General features: G+C 38.2%; 1 protein-coding gene across 7 annotated transcripts in view; it reads right to left on the bottom strand.

The window, feature by feature from the left end:
* Nucleotides 1-3,491: 3,491 nt before the first annotated feature.
* Nucleotides 3,492-18,967, bottom strand: part of mpp7b (MAGUK p55 scaffold protein 7b) — a 68,508-nt gene continuing 53,032 nt past the window's right edge. For 4 of the 7 annotated variants that reach the window (XR_008643901.2, XR_008643904.2, XR_008643903.2 and 1 more), the window contains 4 exons: nt 17,437-17,580; nt 13,664-13,858; nt 4,034-4,238; nt 3,493-3,907 (listed from right to left, as the gene is read on the bottom strand). Coding sequence is in view for 2 of the 7 variants with exons in the window: in XM_055202755.2 (XP_055058730.2) it covers nt 13,673-13,858; nt 17,437-17,580 (330 nt within the window). In the remaining 5 variants the exon portion in view is untranslated. Of the gene's footprint in view, nt 3,908-4,033; nt 4,239-12,906; nt 13,859-17,436; nt 17,581-18,967 lie in introns of those variants that run through there. The other 3 variants (XR_008643906.2, XM_055202755.2, XM_055202754.2) reach the window with 3 other exon arrangements.

Here is an 18,967-nt window from a genome sequence, read left to right as displayed (position 1 = left end):
ATTTTTAAATGCAAATTTATAAATGATTTAAATATAAACTAAAATATGTCATTATTTACTCACCATCATGTTGTTACAAATCTGTATAAATGTCTTTGTTCTGATGAACACAAAGGAAGATATTTTGAGGAATGTGTGTAACCAAACCCTTTTGTGAGCCCCATTCACTTCCATAGTAGGAAAAAAGAATACTATGGAAGTGAATGGGGCTGACAAACCAACCCTATATCACGAAATTATGTACCTATAGGCACGTATGGACCAACGTGACAGTGTCAGAGTTTTTGTCCTAATTTCTTACCATTGTCGCTTCGGTTTAGGGTTAGATTTGGTGCTTGCGTTAGTATGTCACTTAAAGTATTGGTTTATAAAAAAAGATGCAAGACTAAGGGTGCGTCTCATTTCTCTGTCTTACCCCTTCCCCTTTCCCCTTTACTCGGTTTCGAGGGGCAAGGGGAAGACGAAGACAAAGTGGAAGGGGTAAGACAGAGAAATGAGATTGGCCCTTATTCTTTTATATTTTCTAAACTTAACCCTAACACTAAACGAAAAGTGACAATGGTAAGAAATTAGGACAAAAAAAAGTTGAGTAACCAATACGTGACAGTGACACAAACAGAAAAGCGTGGGTTGCACAAACGGTTTGGTTACAAACATTCCTCAAAATATCTTCCTTTGTGTTAATAACAACATGTAAGTAAATGATGACAGAATTTTCATTTTTGGGTGAACTAACCCTTTAACAATTTAAGTTAAACAAGTTCAACTTGTTTTTTATAAGTTATGTCAACTTATCACATGTCAAAACATAAAATAGTAGGTTGAATTGACTTGCATAACCAAGTTGTTTTAACACCATGCTGCATGCAGTGTAGTAATATGGTACAATATACTAGTTAAGTACCATGTGCATGCATTATATTCATATTTCATTTTCATGTATGCATTGGCAGATGGTTTTATTCAAAGGGACTTGTAGTGGATTACAATTTATTTGAGTAATCCCTGGGATCGAACCCATTAACTTCTGTGCTCCTTATGCGGCTCGTGACTGCTCATCCGAGGGGCGCAAATTCAAAATAAGTGTTCGGAGTGTCATGTGTGTTGCTCGTGTTTTCAAAATATGTGTTTGTTGCATCATGTGAACCATGTGCATCACGGTTTTTGTCAAAGTAAATGCCTGCTGCACACGTGTCAAAACAGTCCATGACAAAAGAGACGCTCACGTTTACAAAATACACGCAAGACACTCCCTTAACAATAAACTCGGATTACGCATGAGATTATGCAAGTGCAAGCGTATCTTTTATGACAAACCCTTTGGACACGTCTGCAGCAGGCACCCACCTTGACAAGACACGTGCACATAGGATCACTCGACGCGAAATGCATGTTTTGAAATTACAAATCACACACATGACGGGCTACATACATGTTGGACGAACTTCACATCAAGCACCCTCGAAAAAAGAAGTCACCGGCCGTCACTGCTGTTTATATAGAAATGTGTGCAAAGACTGATACACTAAGCAAGGTGCATTGTGCAAACAACAAAAAATGGCAGCATGAATCAAACACCGCCACATGAAAACAAACCACAGCTAACCTTTACAGTCCTGCAAAATATATTTACACATGAAAAATGAGTGGTAGAGCCTTTGGCAACTATGATGGCCCTCTGGCTTCAACAGGTTAAATATCATCTTTATTTTTTAGGTTTAGAAAGACTTAAGATACTCCCGATATTTCAAGGTGAACCAAGATAAACAACTCAAGGCCTAATCCTCCATAAAGACCATCCAAAATGGAAGACCAGACACACAAATTAGGATACTTTGCTGTGGAAAATTAATCTCTCATCACGTTGGAATAACATAACATTTGGCTGCATGCATAGGAATTTTGTAAGTTACTTTTTTTAGCTGAAAGTTCTAGCAATCCAACATATTTTCCAAAATGCCACGCTTCTGCCTTATGTATATAAGTCAGGTTTCATCGACCCTTTAAATTTGTGTATTACTGAAGAGAATGAGCTATAAACATAAAATGAAGTCACTATAATTGGAAGTATGAGACTAATATTCAGTAATAACTAAAAAGTACAGTTTATTCATTTCCTAACATTATTGCAACATGCAGGGTTCCCACGGGTCCTTGAAATCCTTGAAAGTACATAGATACAGGTCATTAAAAGTGCTTGAATCTATTTTATGCAAGAAGTTTAAAAAAAAAAATCCATATTATTCCCTGTGTAGTGTAGGGTAATATCATAAAAATTCTAGACTTTTTAAGCACACATGCTAAACTGTTCGCTTCAAATGTTTATATCTTCTGTGTGCGAATGTTGATTCATACCAAAATGCTTTTTTGCATAGTTGTGTTTGACAAATGAAAACGTCTTGGGTTAAATATGCAACTGTTTTTCCCTGAGAAAGGAACGAGGCCCTGCGTCTCATTTGCCATGCTTCCTGCATCCCTGTAACGCCGTCTTTGGCAATATTTCAGATAGCAATATACTTCCTGGCTCCCGCATCACTCTGTCTTTGTCGTTAAGCCTCATCATTAGTTGAATTTGATTTACACATTCAGACGCACTTACCCTTGGAGGCGCCCCCAAAGTGTCACCGCAATGACGCAGCACGAGTTGCCTCAAAAGGGAACTGTAAAAATGTATCTTAAAAGGTAACACAATGTAACCTTGCTCTTACTTGAAATGTGTCCCCACATTTAGTCCTTGAATTTGAGGGTTTTGGACCTGGAAAGTTCTTGAAATGTCCTTGAATTTGAAATTAACTAAGGTGTGGGAACCCTGAACATGATCTCACAGAAAGTCGTGTTATAGTCACGAAAATTTTGATTAATTTATTTGTGTCCATGGCACAAAATTCAGCTTTTTTGGTGCTTTGAACACAAATGTCATTTTCGTGTCACTCGCTTGAATTTTTATAAATAGTTTTTCGTGTCAGTGGCACGACTTTCTTTTTCGTGTCATTTTATGTAATGTTTTCAATTTTTCTTTTCCTATTTTTAAATCATTGTTGCTTTGGGTTGGGGTTAGATTTGGGGTTTGGGTTAAAAGTGATTTTAACCCCAACCCCAAGCGAAAATGGTAAGAAAATAGGAAAAAACAATGAGAAAGCAATACATAAAATGAAACAAAAAAAGAAAGTCTAGCCACGGACACAAAAAACTATTTATAGGAATTCCTGCGAGTGACACTACAAAGACATTCGTGCCGTGTACAAGAAAAAATTTATTAGATTTTTCATGACTATAGATCAGTCTCCTTATAGTGTGTGAAATCCATCTCCTGAAAACTGACTAATTCATATGAAGTGAATCGTTCAAAAACATACGATTAAAACAAAAACAAAACCCAACCCCTAACCCCAATGTCACAGGGATAAAAGCCAACGGTACAAAAACATGTGGTCGTACAAATTAATACGAATTAGCCACCTCGTAAAATACATACAATTGCCATGTGACAGCAATGGTGAAATCAACAATATGTCACTTCAATTGAGAGATTTAATAGTTAAGATGTTTTAAACACAAAAGTGAGACAGGTTACATTTATTTCAGTGTAAGTCTTTACTGAAGTGACTAGGTTTCAAGCAGAACTCTGAAGAATGCATGACTGAGCCTCTTCCCACTCTTTTGATGCATGAGTAAAAGGCATAACATTTCGTTAACAGGGCAGATTGACTTAATACCCATCCGAGGACCACTCCAGATGGCTGCTGCCTCTCTCACAGCCTCTCGTCGTGTCGGAAAATAAACATCCGTAAATCACCACGATGGGAGTTTCTACAATCAACGATGCTGAAGTCATGGTCCGAATCACGTCTTCTCAGAGGACCTGCTGATTTTGTGGTGAATACTCTGTGCCGTTTAAAGCCATCTCCTGACAAAACATAACGTAGCTGTTTTAGACAAATGTGCTCTCGTGTTCATTTCTGAATTGATGTTTTTGGCTAAAAATCCCAGAATATGCCTAGGCACTAAAGAAGCGACACTTCTGCTTGCATACCTGCTTACAATGTCTATTTGTATCTTCAGAAACTATTACATGCATGTTTTAAGACTCCAGGGAGGACGGCGTCCTGCTTGTGGAGTCTTGTATCACTTTGAATGGCCACCATATTGCAATAGCCACATAAAGGAGTGTTTTTGTTGGAAAATAGGTGCTGCCCAATGCTTCTTTATGCCAAATTAAATCCATATGAACGGATGACCTGAAAGTAGATGGTGGTTATGCAGTAAATAGAGCTCTTTGTGGATCTTTTACCAAAACATTCATTGCATTCATGTTTCTGCCATTTCAAATATGAGAAGTAACTCATGGGAGTGTTTTGGTTGCATGCACAATGGGATAAAGATTAAAGCACTCTTATTGGTGTCATTTCTGAAACTTTGAATTCGTCAATTTTGTCTTAGAAATTCATACGTGGAAATTAATGAAGAATAAGTGCAATGAAGAATACAACCACCAAAGTGAAAGCACAGTAATATGCTCCAATTCATTTCCTGTTTGGTTTCTTTAAAAAAAATAAAGTAAGACAAAAGAATCATAGCTGAATGTTTATAGGGCGTTATTATAAGGTTTATGTTTCTGTAAAAAAAATGCGGTATGAAGTTAAACAAGTCAATTCAACCTACACTCGTTGCTAAATTGCACTAAAAGTGATTCACTGAATCGTTATCATAGGGAACCATTTTAAGTGTCATAGTACCTATGCAGCACCTGTGTAAAACCATATTGTGCCATGTAGAACCCTATGTGGTGCTATAGTGGTGCTATATCACCCCCATATGACTCTTCATAGGTGTTATATACAGTGTAGCACTAAAAAAGGTTCCCCTATGATTACAAATTAAGTTAAACAATTTCAACTTGTTTTTATAAGTTATGTCACCTTTTCTTAAGTATAAGTCAAAAGTTAAAATAAGATACTGGATATTGAGCCCTTATCTAATACGAATTGAGGGTATGCATGTGACGTCACCTTCGGCAAAAATGACTGCGGTTATGCCCACTGAGTGGCAAAAGATAGAGCGGCAGCAGTGTACAGTTTGAAATTAGCAAAAACACAGGGAAAATGCGTCTAAATGGGAAAAAGCTGTTGTGCGATAGACTGTAGGCTACTAGCAGATTTAACAAGAATTCGGAGCTATCGTTTTACAGCCAAAAACACCGAAAGGAGATAATAGATTGTTCATGCCAACGCCCACAGACCACAGGTGGGTTGATAAGTTGCTAGGGTCACTATCAAGCACAGGTTTTACTTTCTACTTAAAAGTATTTTTTCAAGTATTTGTATTTTATCCGTGTTTTTCTTTGAAAAACATACATTCCAAAGCATATTATCATATTCTTTACTTTAGTGCATTTCATAAATACAAGTTTTTGTTTTACATTTAATATTTAATTAACATTAACGTAATTTTACTCAAGTAAACGTACACAATTTTTATTTAATTAGGTATTAAATAAATGTTAATATGCAATATAAAAGAAAACACAGTATGATTATATGCTTTAGAATGTAGTAAAGTAAAATTTTTCCCAATACAAACACCCTAATAAAGCACAGATGCTTGGAAAATGTAACTAATGTAACTATTGTCCACCTCTGCTATCAAGTCCAACTAAATTTTATTTAAGGTGATAATAGTCAGTTTTAGTGCCATTTTCGCAGCAGTCGCTATGAAAACCAGCCATTTTGTTGAACGTTTGCCACTCAACAGGGCGAGTTCAGGTGTGGTCACGTGGAAAAGTGACGTCAATGCATACCCTCTACAGGAGACAATGCGAAGCTTAATATGGCCGCTCTGGCGACAAAAGTCCCGCCTTCCAGTTTAAAGAACCAATCAACAATCAAAAAAGAATGATGATTCTCTGTAGAAAAGGCTCTGGTGTTTTTTCAACCTGTGCGCATGCTTAGCAGCTGAAATTAGTTCGAATAAAGGTGTTTTTAGCACATTTTTAGCTATGGTATGGTGGTCAAAAACATGTTTAAATTTGAAAAACTTCCCTAAAGAACTTTGGTGTAATTAAGTTTGCTGTCATTGTAGCACAACATAAACAAAAATGAGAATTTGTACGTATTTTGCGAGTTAACTAATTCATATTAATTTATATGAAGTTAATCGTACAAAAACATACGATTAAAACAATAACGAAACCCAACCCCTAACCCCAATGTCACAGGGATAAAAGCAAACCGTACAAAAATGTACGGATGTGGTCGTACGAATGAATACACTCTCAGAAATAAAGGTACAAAAGTTGTCACTGGGACAGTACCCTTTCAAAATGATACACCTTTGTACCCAAATAGTGCATATTAGTATTTCATATTGGCAGTTCAAAGATACATATTTGTACCTAAATGTTATATATTAGGACCTTTTTAAAGGGTACTGCCCCAGCTTGGTACCTTTATTTCTGACAGTGTATGAATTAGCCACCTCATAAAATACGTACGAATTGCCATAAGATAGCAATGGTAAAATCAACAATATGTCACTACACATATTTAATAGTTAAGAAAAAAATCAAGATGTTTTAAGCACAAGAGTGAGACAGGTTACATTCAGTGTAAGTCCTTACTGGAGTGACTTTAGGTTTCAGCACAACATAAACCAAAATGACTGAGTGCACCTGTAATCCTCATCCCGACCTTCATGCAACACGAGTCACCTCTCCTGATTTCGGGTGCCAGAAGCATGAATGCTATTAGAAGTTTTTTTTAGTAAAGTTTCCACAGAGAGCTCCATTTACTGCAACTGCAACAATATTAGAAGTGGAATTTAAGGCAGATTTGTGTACAAAATTTACACTCACCTAAAGGATTAAAAGGAACACCATACTAATACTGTGTTTGACCCCCTTTCGTCTTCAGAACTGTCTTAATTCTACGTGGCATTGATTCAACAAGGTGCTGAAAGCATTCTTTAGAAATGTTGGCCCATATTGAAAGGATAGCATCTTGCAGTTGATGGAGATTTGTGGGATGCACATCCAGGGCATGAAGCTCCCGTTCCACCACATCCAAAAGATGCTCTATTGGGTTGAGATCTGGTAACTGTGGGGGCCATTTTAGTACAGTGAACTCATTGTCATGTTCAAGAAACCAATTTGAAATGATTCAAGCTTTGTGACATGGTGCATTTTCCTGCTGGAAGTAGCCATCAGAGGATGGGTACATGGTGGTCATAAGGTCGCCGTGATTTCACCAAGTAAGATGTGATCCTGGATCAACGTTTTAATCAAAGATACCCCAACCTACCCTTAACTCAAACCCCAACCATTTTTAAACCCTCAAATTAGTGTGAAATAATAGTTTGAGGAGTATTTCTTAAAAGCCCCTAACCCAATCCTAAACCTAAATCTAACATGCACACTAATCTTAATCCTGCAATCTGATTGGTTAAGGAAAATGGTGTTGATCCAGGATCACATCTTACTTGATGAAATCACGTTCACCGTGGTGGTCATAAAGGGATGGACATGGTCAGAAACAATGCTCAGGTAGGCCGTGGCATTTAAACGATGCGCAATTGGCACTAAGGGGGCTAAAGTGTGCCAAGAAAACATCCCCCACACCATTACACGATTGCATTAATGAGAAATTGAACAGGTGTTCCTAATAATCCTTTAGGTGAGTGTAATTTTATGCTTTAGGACTTTTCTGCTTGTATATTGCAGTAAGATGTTATGTGCTTTAAGAAAAATATGTGAAACTAGGGTTTCCTTCCTCGCCATTATACAGATTTTGTCTTTTTGTAAAACTGGGGAATATAGATTTTGGGAAAAAGCTTTATTTCTTTCTTTTACTGAATATATAACAAATAGACTAAATCAACTTTAACATTGTAAAAATATCCTTTTTATATCCGGATCACATTTTTTTTTTACTATCACATCCTTTTACACTGTAAAAAAGTGTAAAGTAAGCAGGGAAATTTGTGGCAGATTTGTATATGGAATATAACTTAAGTCCTGGGACTTTTCTGTTTTTACTACACTGTAAAAAGTAAAAACTTAATATTTCACTTTAGGTAAAAAATGTAAGTTGAATAAAAGGTGTTACCAATTGAAGTAACTTTTTAAGTTGAACCAACTTTTCCCTTTTTACAGTGTAGTAAAAACAGAAAAGTCCCAGGACTTAAGTTATATTCCATATACAAATCTGCCACAAATTTCCCTGCTTACTTTACACCCCATGCGTTGCGAACATATATTTGAATGTGAACATTGTACAGTATGTTTCGTATACAACACAGGAGAAAACTGTTAGGAAAACACACTTAAGTAGTCCCAGATTCAACCTTTAATGGTCTTGTGAATGATTCGGTAAGAGGTAAACTGAAGGGTTTCTCTGGATCTTTTATGTGCTTTTTGGTCATAGTCCATTAAACCTACAGACCCACGGCTCTGCTCACATGCAACCCAAAGGTTCTGTACTAACAAAAAGTGATCGGATATTGCCGTAAATCACTTTGTATGGAAAACTAAAGTTTGACTTTCATTCAAAGGGCAAAAAGAAATGATGGGCATAGGTGTTTTAGCATATCGAGCTTTCATGGTCTATCGTGAGTTTTAATGAAGAAGTGATTTATTAAAGAAACTGCATTTCTATGCTTAATGAGTCTGGAGTTGATGGCAAAGGTAGATAGATGTTACTGGCAGTCACCCACTGGTTTTCTGGAAAAGTTTACATTGAACGTACAGTATGCAAGCAGTCAGTTTGACAGACAGCCATCCCAGTGGGAACGTAGAGGCTACTCTTACTGGTTTCAGGGTCGCGTGCTCATGAAGAAGGAGTCCAGGAATACAAGCACACAGTCTGTCATTTACTAGCAGGGGGCAAAATACCACAACGAAGGTTCGTGTTTTTAAACGAATCACAGGACGGTGGTTTGACGGTTATGATCGTGACCCAAGCCCAGCTTGAGCAGGAGGAGAACCATCACTGATTCGAGTTTAAGTGAAGTTCTCATAAAACTGAAGCATTCATGACATGTTTCCATCCCGAGGATATTTCATTCTAAGAGGTGGTCTGTTTTATCCATCTTGATCTTTTTATTGATCACAGAATTGCTTACCGACTGATTATGAGGTCCGATTCGCCCAGAATACGGCGGTTCATTAACTAATCAATCTCATCTGCTCCAGTCAGCCGTAAGTAAGTCTGAATCTGTTGTAATTGGCTCTCGATATGTTTAGAATCCCTCTGCTTCTCCAGTGTGTGTCTTGTATTCCTCAAGTCTCCATAAATAACGCTTAATTGAAACTGTCCAGCTGTCAGAATGATTACACGCTTTAGTTCGCCGTTTGGCGGCGAGAGACAGAAATCTATGCGTGCTTGGTTAAACACTACAAGTTTGTGGGGAATTCTTCACTTTTATAGCCAACATAATCATGCCACTGGAAAAGGCCGCGCGAGCAACTTACAGAAAGCCTCGACGTACACCTGTGTATAGGGCGCAATGCTTGTGGCGCGGTTATCTGCCTCATTAAACAAGTATTGAAACATTTCCATTTGGCAGATGAAGGACAATTTAAGGTGTGTTTTATCAGTTGAGGAAGGTTAGGTAGGAGTGAACTAATCCACAGTTGGAAATCCGACAATGGCCTGCTAATGGACTGTTAGCAAAATCACAAAGCCATTGAGGTTACGCAGATGCGGTAACGTAGGACAAGTTTATAAAAGAATAAATAAAAAATGTGTGCCGGCACAAAAGCAGCCTGTTTCTGGAGCCCGTCTTTGGAATTGAACCAAACGTTCCCATTTCTATAATTCTGTTGATTTATTGGTACTATAAAAACATTAAAATTGTGTGCTTTTTGTCATCGAACACAAGAGTGCTGAGCGTAAAATATTTGTCTTTGAAATGTGTCATTTTTTTAAACTCAAAACTGCTCAAATTTCAATAAATACTCTTTAAATTTAAATTAATTATCTATATAAACTGATGGAATGATAATCAATCTGTATCTTAACATCTCCATTGTATAAACTTAACAAAAGTGTGAGATCTCATGAGATGAATCAATTTAGTTTCTAGACTAACTCTGGCTCCGATCATTGCATGGTTTGGCAAAAGGTGTGCAGGCTCTTTGCCGTCCAACGGGAAGGTGTGGCCCTCTCGAGACCATTACGAGTGCACTTCTTAACCTTTTAGCACTCATCGTGAGTTAGTCTACTTAAAAAGCTATGTTTGACACAACCTCATATAAAATAACTTCCTCCTTGTGTGATTCGATTTTGTAAACACGGAGTAGTTATTGGAATGTCTTGTTTCTCCCGCTGACCACAAATGGTTGTTCTGTTTTGAGAGGTAATGAAGGACAGATCTTGACTATGGTTCAAGCAGCGGTCTGACAGGGAGGATAAAGTATGCTTTGTTTGATTTGAGGCTTTTGTTTGTAGTTAACATCAACATTGTTCTTGCGCTGATTCTTAGCGACCGAATCACGAAAGCACCAATCTTTTGGTTCCAGCCGCTTTATTGAAATCGAAAAGTTATTTTAAATCCTTGTTCACAGCTCTGCTTGGGCTAGCCATATTTTTGTTGGCATCTTCAGTGCACGCGTGTCCACGCATTAAAAATGTCCTAGTCTGTTTAACACACTCCGGCCTGGCTGTTCAGATAGCCCTTTAATAGCAATGACGTCACCCCATGAAGGAACCTGACCTCTTGTAAAGCCACAGAGCCTGGGCTTCCTACCCAGGCAGCTCCTCCGCACAAAACCAGACAAATACAGTGTTCGAATCTCTTTGTTGTTTCTATTCTAGCTTCTTTTTACGCATAATAAATCAATTACGGACAGCTAAAAGAAATACACCATTTGACATTTGGACAAGCTGTGACTGACCAATAAAATAACATCCTCCGCTGATACATGGAAACTTAAAGTGGAAAATGGTGGTTTCCTGCCTTAAACGTATGACGGTAATTTCACCATTAAAGAGGAGGTTTCTAAACTAGATCAGCTCAGCAGGTGGATTATTACATTTTGTTTTAAACTCTGTGGAGAGCGGTATGGATCAGGATCGTGAAAAAAGACCACACACTAGCAAAAATAGATGTCAGGTTTTTGGAGTACTAAATATGTACATAGATTGGTTAAATGGAGAGAGACAACCACATCATAGTTCTAGCATAGTTGTTCGCCCATCACTGTTGTACATGAGTTTGAAAGAGAGAGAAGACAATAAAAAGGGTTGTTAACTGTGTGAACACCCTACTGAAAAATCCAGCTAAAACCAGCATAAGCTGGTAGCTGGTTTTAGCTGGTTTAATGTGGTTTACGCTGATCCTCCCAGCCTGACAAAGCTGGTCATGCTGGTGGGCCAGCTGGTATTCCAGCATGACCAGCTAAGTCCAGCTAGACCAGCTTAAAATGTGACCAAAACACAGCTAGACCAGCTTGCTACACCAGCAAAACCAGCTTCCTACACCAGCAAAACCAGCTAAAACCAAGCTGGGGACCAGCTAAAACCAGCTCACCAGCTTATGCTGGTCTTAGCTGGATTTTTCAGTAGGGCATACAATAAAACATAGTGTTTTATGTACACTGCCCTACAAAGGCTAAGTGCAGTAACCAAACACTGAAATCGAGAAAAATGCCCTTTAAAGTTTTTTTACACCAGCCAGTCAAACATGTTACTGCAATTTTGGCACACAAAATTGGGACAAAATTGAACCAGGAGACTTTGTCACAAGACACAACAGATCTCACAAAGCCCATTTCAACCCCTAACTCAATTTTGACCAAATGCGTAGTTACTGCGCAATTGGCTTTGTAGGGCAGTACAGATATGCCACATTCAGCAGCTGGCATAGCACAATTCAAGCTAACCCTTATTTCGGCTTTAATACAAGTGTAAGGGACACTCCACTTTTTTAAAGGGGTGGTTTAATGCTATTTCATGCATTCTGACTTATTAACACAGTTTAAGAGTTGTATTCCTCATGCTAAACATATAAGCAAAGTGTCAAAAAAGCAGTTGAGCTTGTATTTCTGAGCCAAACTCACACCTCCTTTTTCCTACAAGTTTCATATAGTTTTTTTACTAAAAACAATCAGGACATAAACACCGGCTTATTTTATTTTATGCAACATTTTTCACTTTTCTGCTAATATATATGTGACTTTTTGCTACGAAAATGCGGAGATTATGAAATCATGCAAGCCCCGCATATTTTGTGCACGGAAATATGTAATTAATGCGGCGAAATTTGCGGACTTTGGCTATGCAATATATCGCGCGAGCGCACAATCGCGTTTTTCTGGAGGGACTGATTAGCATCACGCTAAAAAATAACCAAAGAGTTTTTAGATTTTTCCTATTTTAAACTTGACTCTTCTGTAGTTACATCGTGTACTAAGACTGATGGAAAATTAAAAGTGGCAACTTTGCTGCTGTAACATGACTGCAGGAGGCACAATGATATTATGCATTTTCTGAAAATAGTCCCCAGCTATTGAAAGTTACCATTTTCAGGTGCTGTGTAAAATCATTGTGCCTGCTGCAACCATGTTACGGCAGCAAAATCCTTATTACGCCAGAATGAGAGTATAGTTCCTAACCATATCTGCCTAGAAAATCACAACTTTTAATTTTCCGTCAGTCTTAGTACACAATGTAACAACAGAAGAGTCAAGTTTTAAATAGTAAAAATATCGAAACTCTCTGGTTATTTTTTTTGGCGATGCTAATGGTCTAATCAGATTCAATGGATTGTGCTAAGCTATGCTAAAAGTGCTACCGCCAGACCTGGAGATCGGCTGAATGGATTCCAAAACTGTAAAAATCAAATGTTTAACTCTAAGGGAGCTGGAAAAAAGTGGAGTATCCCTTTAAACGGCAGGTATAGTGTGTGTGTCCCTCATGCTTGCTAGACAACTATCCAAGTTAACCCCAGGAACCTGTTGTTACTCTTCAGTTCTTCTGAGTGCTGGTGAAAATAAACTTTACTTCCCCCTCTTGCTTCCATAGAAAAGCTAGGTCACCCCTTTCTGCAAAACCCGTGTGGGATAAATTGAGGTGCTTTGCATTGATCCTTTTGAGAGGTTGACCCACGGATCACCTCCTTTACTTGCAAACGTTAACTTTCCACAGGAACACTTAGACATTTAAATCATTGTAAAGCCCCGGGTTAAGTTCAATGTCAGGAACAAATCTAAAGTTGGATTGGAAATGTTCGAGTACATAGAACTACCTGGACATGTTTCAGAGGTCTAATCCAAAGTTCAATCTTGTAGTACAATTTTCAAAAAAAGTAAATCGTAGTCCTAATTCACCTCACTTAAGTCAAATTGAGAACACATCTTTGCTGTGGAGATTCCACGTCTGCAAGTGATTAATGTCAGAACATGAGCCACAATGGGGCACCAAATCAATACACGAAAAGAAATCATTCATTAATATAACATAATGTATATCATGATGTAGGAATTGGGGGGGTGCTTCACAATTATTTGTTTTTCAACATAAACATTTGAAGTGCAGGAAAGAACATTTCAATGCACTGTTACACTATGTGTTTGCTGGATATCAATGGAGTTGATTCACGACTGGCCAGGACACTACGAATAGCATATAATTATTATATCTACTGTAATGTAATGAAAATGTTATCATACGTCTTCACATTAATTCGACCCCAAAACATGGGTATGTGGGATCCACTGACTCTCTGTTTCAATCTTCTTGAGTTGGTCTCTCAGCTCAGTAAAAGCCATAGCCAGGTCATCATTGATGATGATTTTCTCAAACAAGTGGCTGTACTTACTCTCCATGGCTTGGGCACTGGTAATCATATCATTAAAGTCTTTCTCCTGTAAAAAAAAAAACTGTAATTACATGATAGTACTGTGTTACTTAATTCATCTTCAAAAGAGTCTTATTTTTTGTGTGGCAGTTTCTAAATCCACAGGATTTTTATTATGTCTGGACATAATATAAGAACCTTGAAGGATTAGTCCTCTGAAAATTGCAGTATTCAGTATTCATCATACTGGAGCTATCATGAAACATAGACGGACATGCAATAATTTTTTCCTAATATTTTTCATATAAATTTCACCTACATAGTTCATATTAGTACCTCAAAAATACAAAATGTTACCAAATGTAGGGGAGAGCGGGGTATGTTGTCACACTTTTCACACTGTCTAACATTTACTGAGCACCATACATCAAAATGGTATAAATCTCATACCAAATGAAAGAAGGAAGTCTTGGGCACATATGTTGTATTCATAACATCTTTATATCTTATCTCATTACAGAGTTGTAGACTGTTGAATAGTGACTGTGCACTTGTGACAATTTGCCCCATCGGAGGGTAAGTTGTCACACTAGGGCGGGTAAGTTGTCACACTAGATTATCTAAAAATAAGAACACAACTACTTAATTGTGAATATTGATTTTAATTTTTAAACTCAAACCAAACTGGAAATATAAACATCCGTGCCTGGAGAATCTGGAAAAACAATTATTTCAATCCAAATAATGCACATTTCAATTAAGTGGCAAGACCACTTTACTTTGAACTTTGGTTCAAATGTTCTATGGCTTTCACATAAAACCAGATAACTGAATGGAACGCTGCAGATAACTTGCTTAACTTAACATGTTTAACCTCTGAACAAAACAGATGCCCTGTATGACTAATAGGACTCATCTCCAGAATCACAATTCTGACACACATAAATTGCCTGGCCTGAGGTGCAAGCATCATGGGCCCAATTGTTGCATTTTACACATTTTACCCAGGTCTCCTTTGGACGACTCTTTGAAAATGGCTCTACACAGACGAGGCAGAAGCACTCTTCATCATCTGATGATGACTCTTGCATGATTTTTCTTCTTTTAGCTGCCTTGTTTTTCATAGGTCCAGATTTCTGCTTCCCTTTCTTTTGAAACAGCTTTTTGCTAGATTGAGGCTTATTCTTTTCTATATCATGTTTTCTGAGCATGTTCGATGTGTTTGTTTGTACAGGGGCAAGTTGTCAGATGTGACGACTTGCCCCAAAGTCATTGAGACAACTTGCCCCATACTTACTTGTGTGCTAATGTTGTCTAAATCTCAAGTTTAGCTCATCATATCACTTTAGCTAAAGTATCAAAAGACACTTTACGGTCTCCTCTATTTTGTGCAAAATAATCATTTTAAACATTCACACCTAACAAAGTTGTATTGCATAAAATGTAAAGTGATTTTTTTTTACTTTTTAAGCAGAAAAATAAGAAAATTGTGCTAACCTCAGATTACAGTGATCTTGACCACATGTGAACAGGAAGTTCACTATAGAAGAAGAAGTCACATAAAGTGGCTATTTGATTTTTGAGATAGAGCCTCTAGTGTTGGAGTTATTAACAGTGTGACAACTTACCCGTGTGACAACTTACCCCGCTCTCCCCTATACATATCAGTACCTATTGCATCTTAGAACTTCTTTAAAGGGTACTGCCCCAGTGACGCTTGGGACCATTTTTTTGACAATTTTTCTGACAGTGTACGTTCAAGATTGTTTTAACTTTCTTTGTCTACATGCATTAAAGGATTAGTCAATTTTCTTAAAAAAAAAAAAAAAATCCAGATAATGTACCCACCACCATGTCATCCAAAATGTTGATGTCTTTCTTTGTTCAGTCGAGAAGAAATTATTATTATTTTTTTGAGGAAAACATTCCAGGATTTTTCTCATTTTAATGGACTTTAATGGACCCCTAGCCTGGCTCCGCCCTCCTACGTGCTTCCGCTTAATTTTCATTTCGCTTCAGTACTACGTCTGGGACTCCTCTGTAGAGTTCGTTTTCTCCTGCAAAAATCTGCAGGACCAATCAGTGAACAGATGGGAGTGGCTAAGAACGATGACGTTGAGATAGTGCGTCAGTTTGAGTTGTAGTTCAGTAATGGCAGTGGAGAAAGACGTGAGAAAAGCTATTCGGTCCGATTTTGCAAAACTGCCGAATATACAGAAGTTAAAGCCGGAGCAAGAACCAGGTTTGCTAAGTTTTGTTTGTCTGATTATTCTTACTTGTTGTTTCCGGCCGGTTTCGGTGCATGATATACGTCACAACCAAACGTTAGCAATTGGTTATGGCAGATTCAGAGTGACTCTGGGCAGATCCAATAGTTTTAAACTTTAACAGAGGACCCTCCTTAACGGAAGTAACGCTTTGCAATGGAGCGTGGCCAGACTCTCTGTACAAATGAAATGAATGTACGAGAGTCTGGTTGGACCAGGCTAATGGACCCCAATACTTAACAGTTTTAATGCAGTTTAAAATTGCAGTTTCAAAAGAATCTAAACGATCTCAAACGAGGCATAAGGGTCTTATGTAGCGAAACTATTGTCATTTTTGGCAAGAAAAATAAAAAATATGCACTTTTAAACCACAACTTCTCGTCCATCTCTGGTCCCGCGACACACCAGCGCGACCTCACGAAATACGCCATCACGTCAAGAGGTCACGGATGATGTATCGAAACTACGCCCCAGTGTTTACAAGTGTAAAGAAAAACGACCGTTCCGACGTTGTTGTATGTGGAATGATACCAATTAATGTCTTTGTGTCAGTTTATTGTTTAAAATGGTCCGCAAATGTGCGTTTCACATATGTAACACGTGACCTTTCCACGGCATTACGCAATTATGTGAGGTCGCGCTGGTGCGCCACAAAGCCAGAGAAAGACGAGAAGTTGTGGTTTGGAAGTGCATATTTTTTATTTTTCTTGCCAAAAATGACAGTCGTTTCGCTGGATAAGACCCTTATGTCTCTTTTGAGAGTCTTTTGAAACTGCATTAAAACTGCAATATTAAACTGCATTAAAACTGTTAAGTGTTTGGGGTCCATTAAAATGAGAAAAATCCTGGAATGTTTTCCCTCAAAAAACATAATTTCTTCTCAACTGAACAAAGAAAGACATCAACATTTGGATGACATGGTGGTGAGTAAATTAACTGGATTTTTTTTAAAGAAAATGGACTAGTATAAGAGTTATTAAATTCAAAAGTCAAATGTCAGTGTGAGAAAAATCCTTATTTTCTGCTTTTAATAATATTGTCAACATTTTTTTTACATTTTACACATATTACCCAAAACTGCAGATACCTGTAGTCTGATATATACCTCCAAAGATTCACATTGTAGTAGTTTATGAATTCCAGTATAAAAGTAATCTGTTAGTCAGATTGATTTGGCTTCTATCTATCTATCAGGATTGTTTAAGAGAGAGTAGTAAACTAAACATACATTAGCAGTCCTCATAAATAGGCTTCTTCTAGGCCAATTTTTACATATCTACAAGTCATACACTCCAGACTTTCAAAGTATACTCCATCTGAGTGCAAACACGAACACAGGTGGCTGCGGCAGGAAACCACAATCATTATTATCTCTTACCGTAAATGTTTTTGTGGATTTCTGCTCATTTGGACTTGACAGAACTTTTGCTTTTCTTCGGCTCAGTTTCAAGCACTCAATTGATGGGGGCTTCACGAATACAACATAGGGTTTAAACTCCGAAGTGTATAGGGTTGCTATAACCTATTAAATATGGAGATAAAACATATAGACACATTTACATTTGGCACTTCTGTACATTCAAGCTATACATTTAATCAATATTGTATGTATATTCCCTGGGAATCAAAACCATTCCTTTGCAGTTGTTGCTCTGCCACAGGAACACGGTAAACTAAACAGCAACTTACAAGTACTACTCCTCAAAATAACACTGTTGTTTAGACATTGGCCTCGTATTAATTTTTCCATGTTGTTGTGACATTTTCATTTAAAGCTCTTTTCACCGGTTCCAAATGAAAAGGTCATGGTCAAAAACATCTGTAAGCAGTAGAATGAAACACTTGACCATTTCCCAAATATCTTTCTCAAAAGCCTTTCGCATCATTTAAAATATGCAGCCTTGTAGTATGTTCATTAATACAGTGAGAATGTTTCTATAAATGTTTAAAAGCTGATGAAAAATAATCAGACCACAGGAAATGTACCAACTGGAGTGGAGCTGACAGAAGCTCCCTGTCCAGAATGACATAATTCCTGCCCTTGAGTCTATATTTGTCATGACTGCTGGGTGATCGATGGCTGTGTGTGGGATATGTGTGTGTGTGTGTTTGTTTACCTGTGGTGCCGGTTCCTCATGTGTTCACCAACTCCGCCCCCTTGTTTCGATGATTGTTCACCGGTGGTGTCTCGTTAACCTTTTCCTTTATATTGCACGTAGTCCTGTCTTTCGTTGCGCGCTCATTTGTTTGGTCACAGTCTTGTTACCCTGCCTTGTCTTGTCGGACGTATCTCTGTTCTCTCTTTAAGTTACCCCAGGTTTGGATTACGGCATCCGGAGGCGCGTCTTCGCCCGGACCGCTCGCTTGTGGATTATACTTTGCATCATTGTGGATTACATTGACTCTATTGACTGTTTGTCTTCCGGAACAACTGGTTCGCTTCGTTATCAGGCGGTACACCAGTTGTCTCTGTTTCACATCGGCTACTTCATCACCCGTGAGTGGATTATACTTTTGCACCATTGTGGATTACATTGACTCTATTGACTGTTTGTCCCTCGGAACAGCTGGTTCGCTTCGTTATTAGGCGGTATACCAGTTACTTCCGGGTGGCGACTTCAGCTTCAGGATTCTACAGTGGATTACTCCGTCAGTGAACCAGGATTTACCACCTTCCATCTTCGCCTGTCATCCGCCTTCAGGGCGGCGTGTTTCATCCCTCTGTTGTGTGGGGTGGCAGTGCTGGTGTTCACGACGGAGAGCGTGGGTGGCTCTCTCTCTCTTCAGATCAGTATTGAACATTAGTAGTGCCGGCTCACTCTTCCTGCTGTGGGCGTGCTTCATTCCCACAGTAGTGATTTCATCAGAGTGAGTCGAGGGTGTATGCCGTGTGTGGATACCAGTGACTT

This window comes from Misgurnus anguillicaudatus, chromosome 2 (genome assembly GCF_027580225.2).
Source record: "Misgurnus anguillicaudatus chromosome 2, ASM2758022v2, whole genome shotgun sequence".
NCBI lineage: Eukaryota > Metazoa > Chordata > Actinopteri > Cypriniformes > Cobitidae > Misgurnus > Misgurnus anguillicaudatus.
Note: the sequence above shows the minus strand (reverse complement) of the source record. Positions and strands in the feature narration are given on the sequence as shown.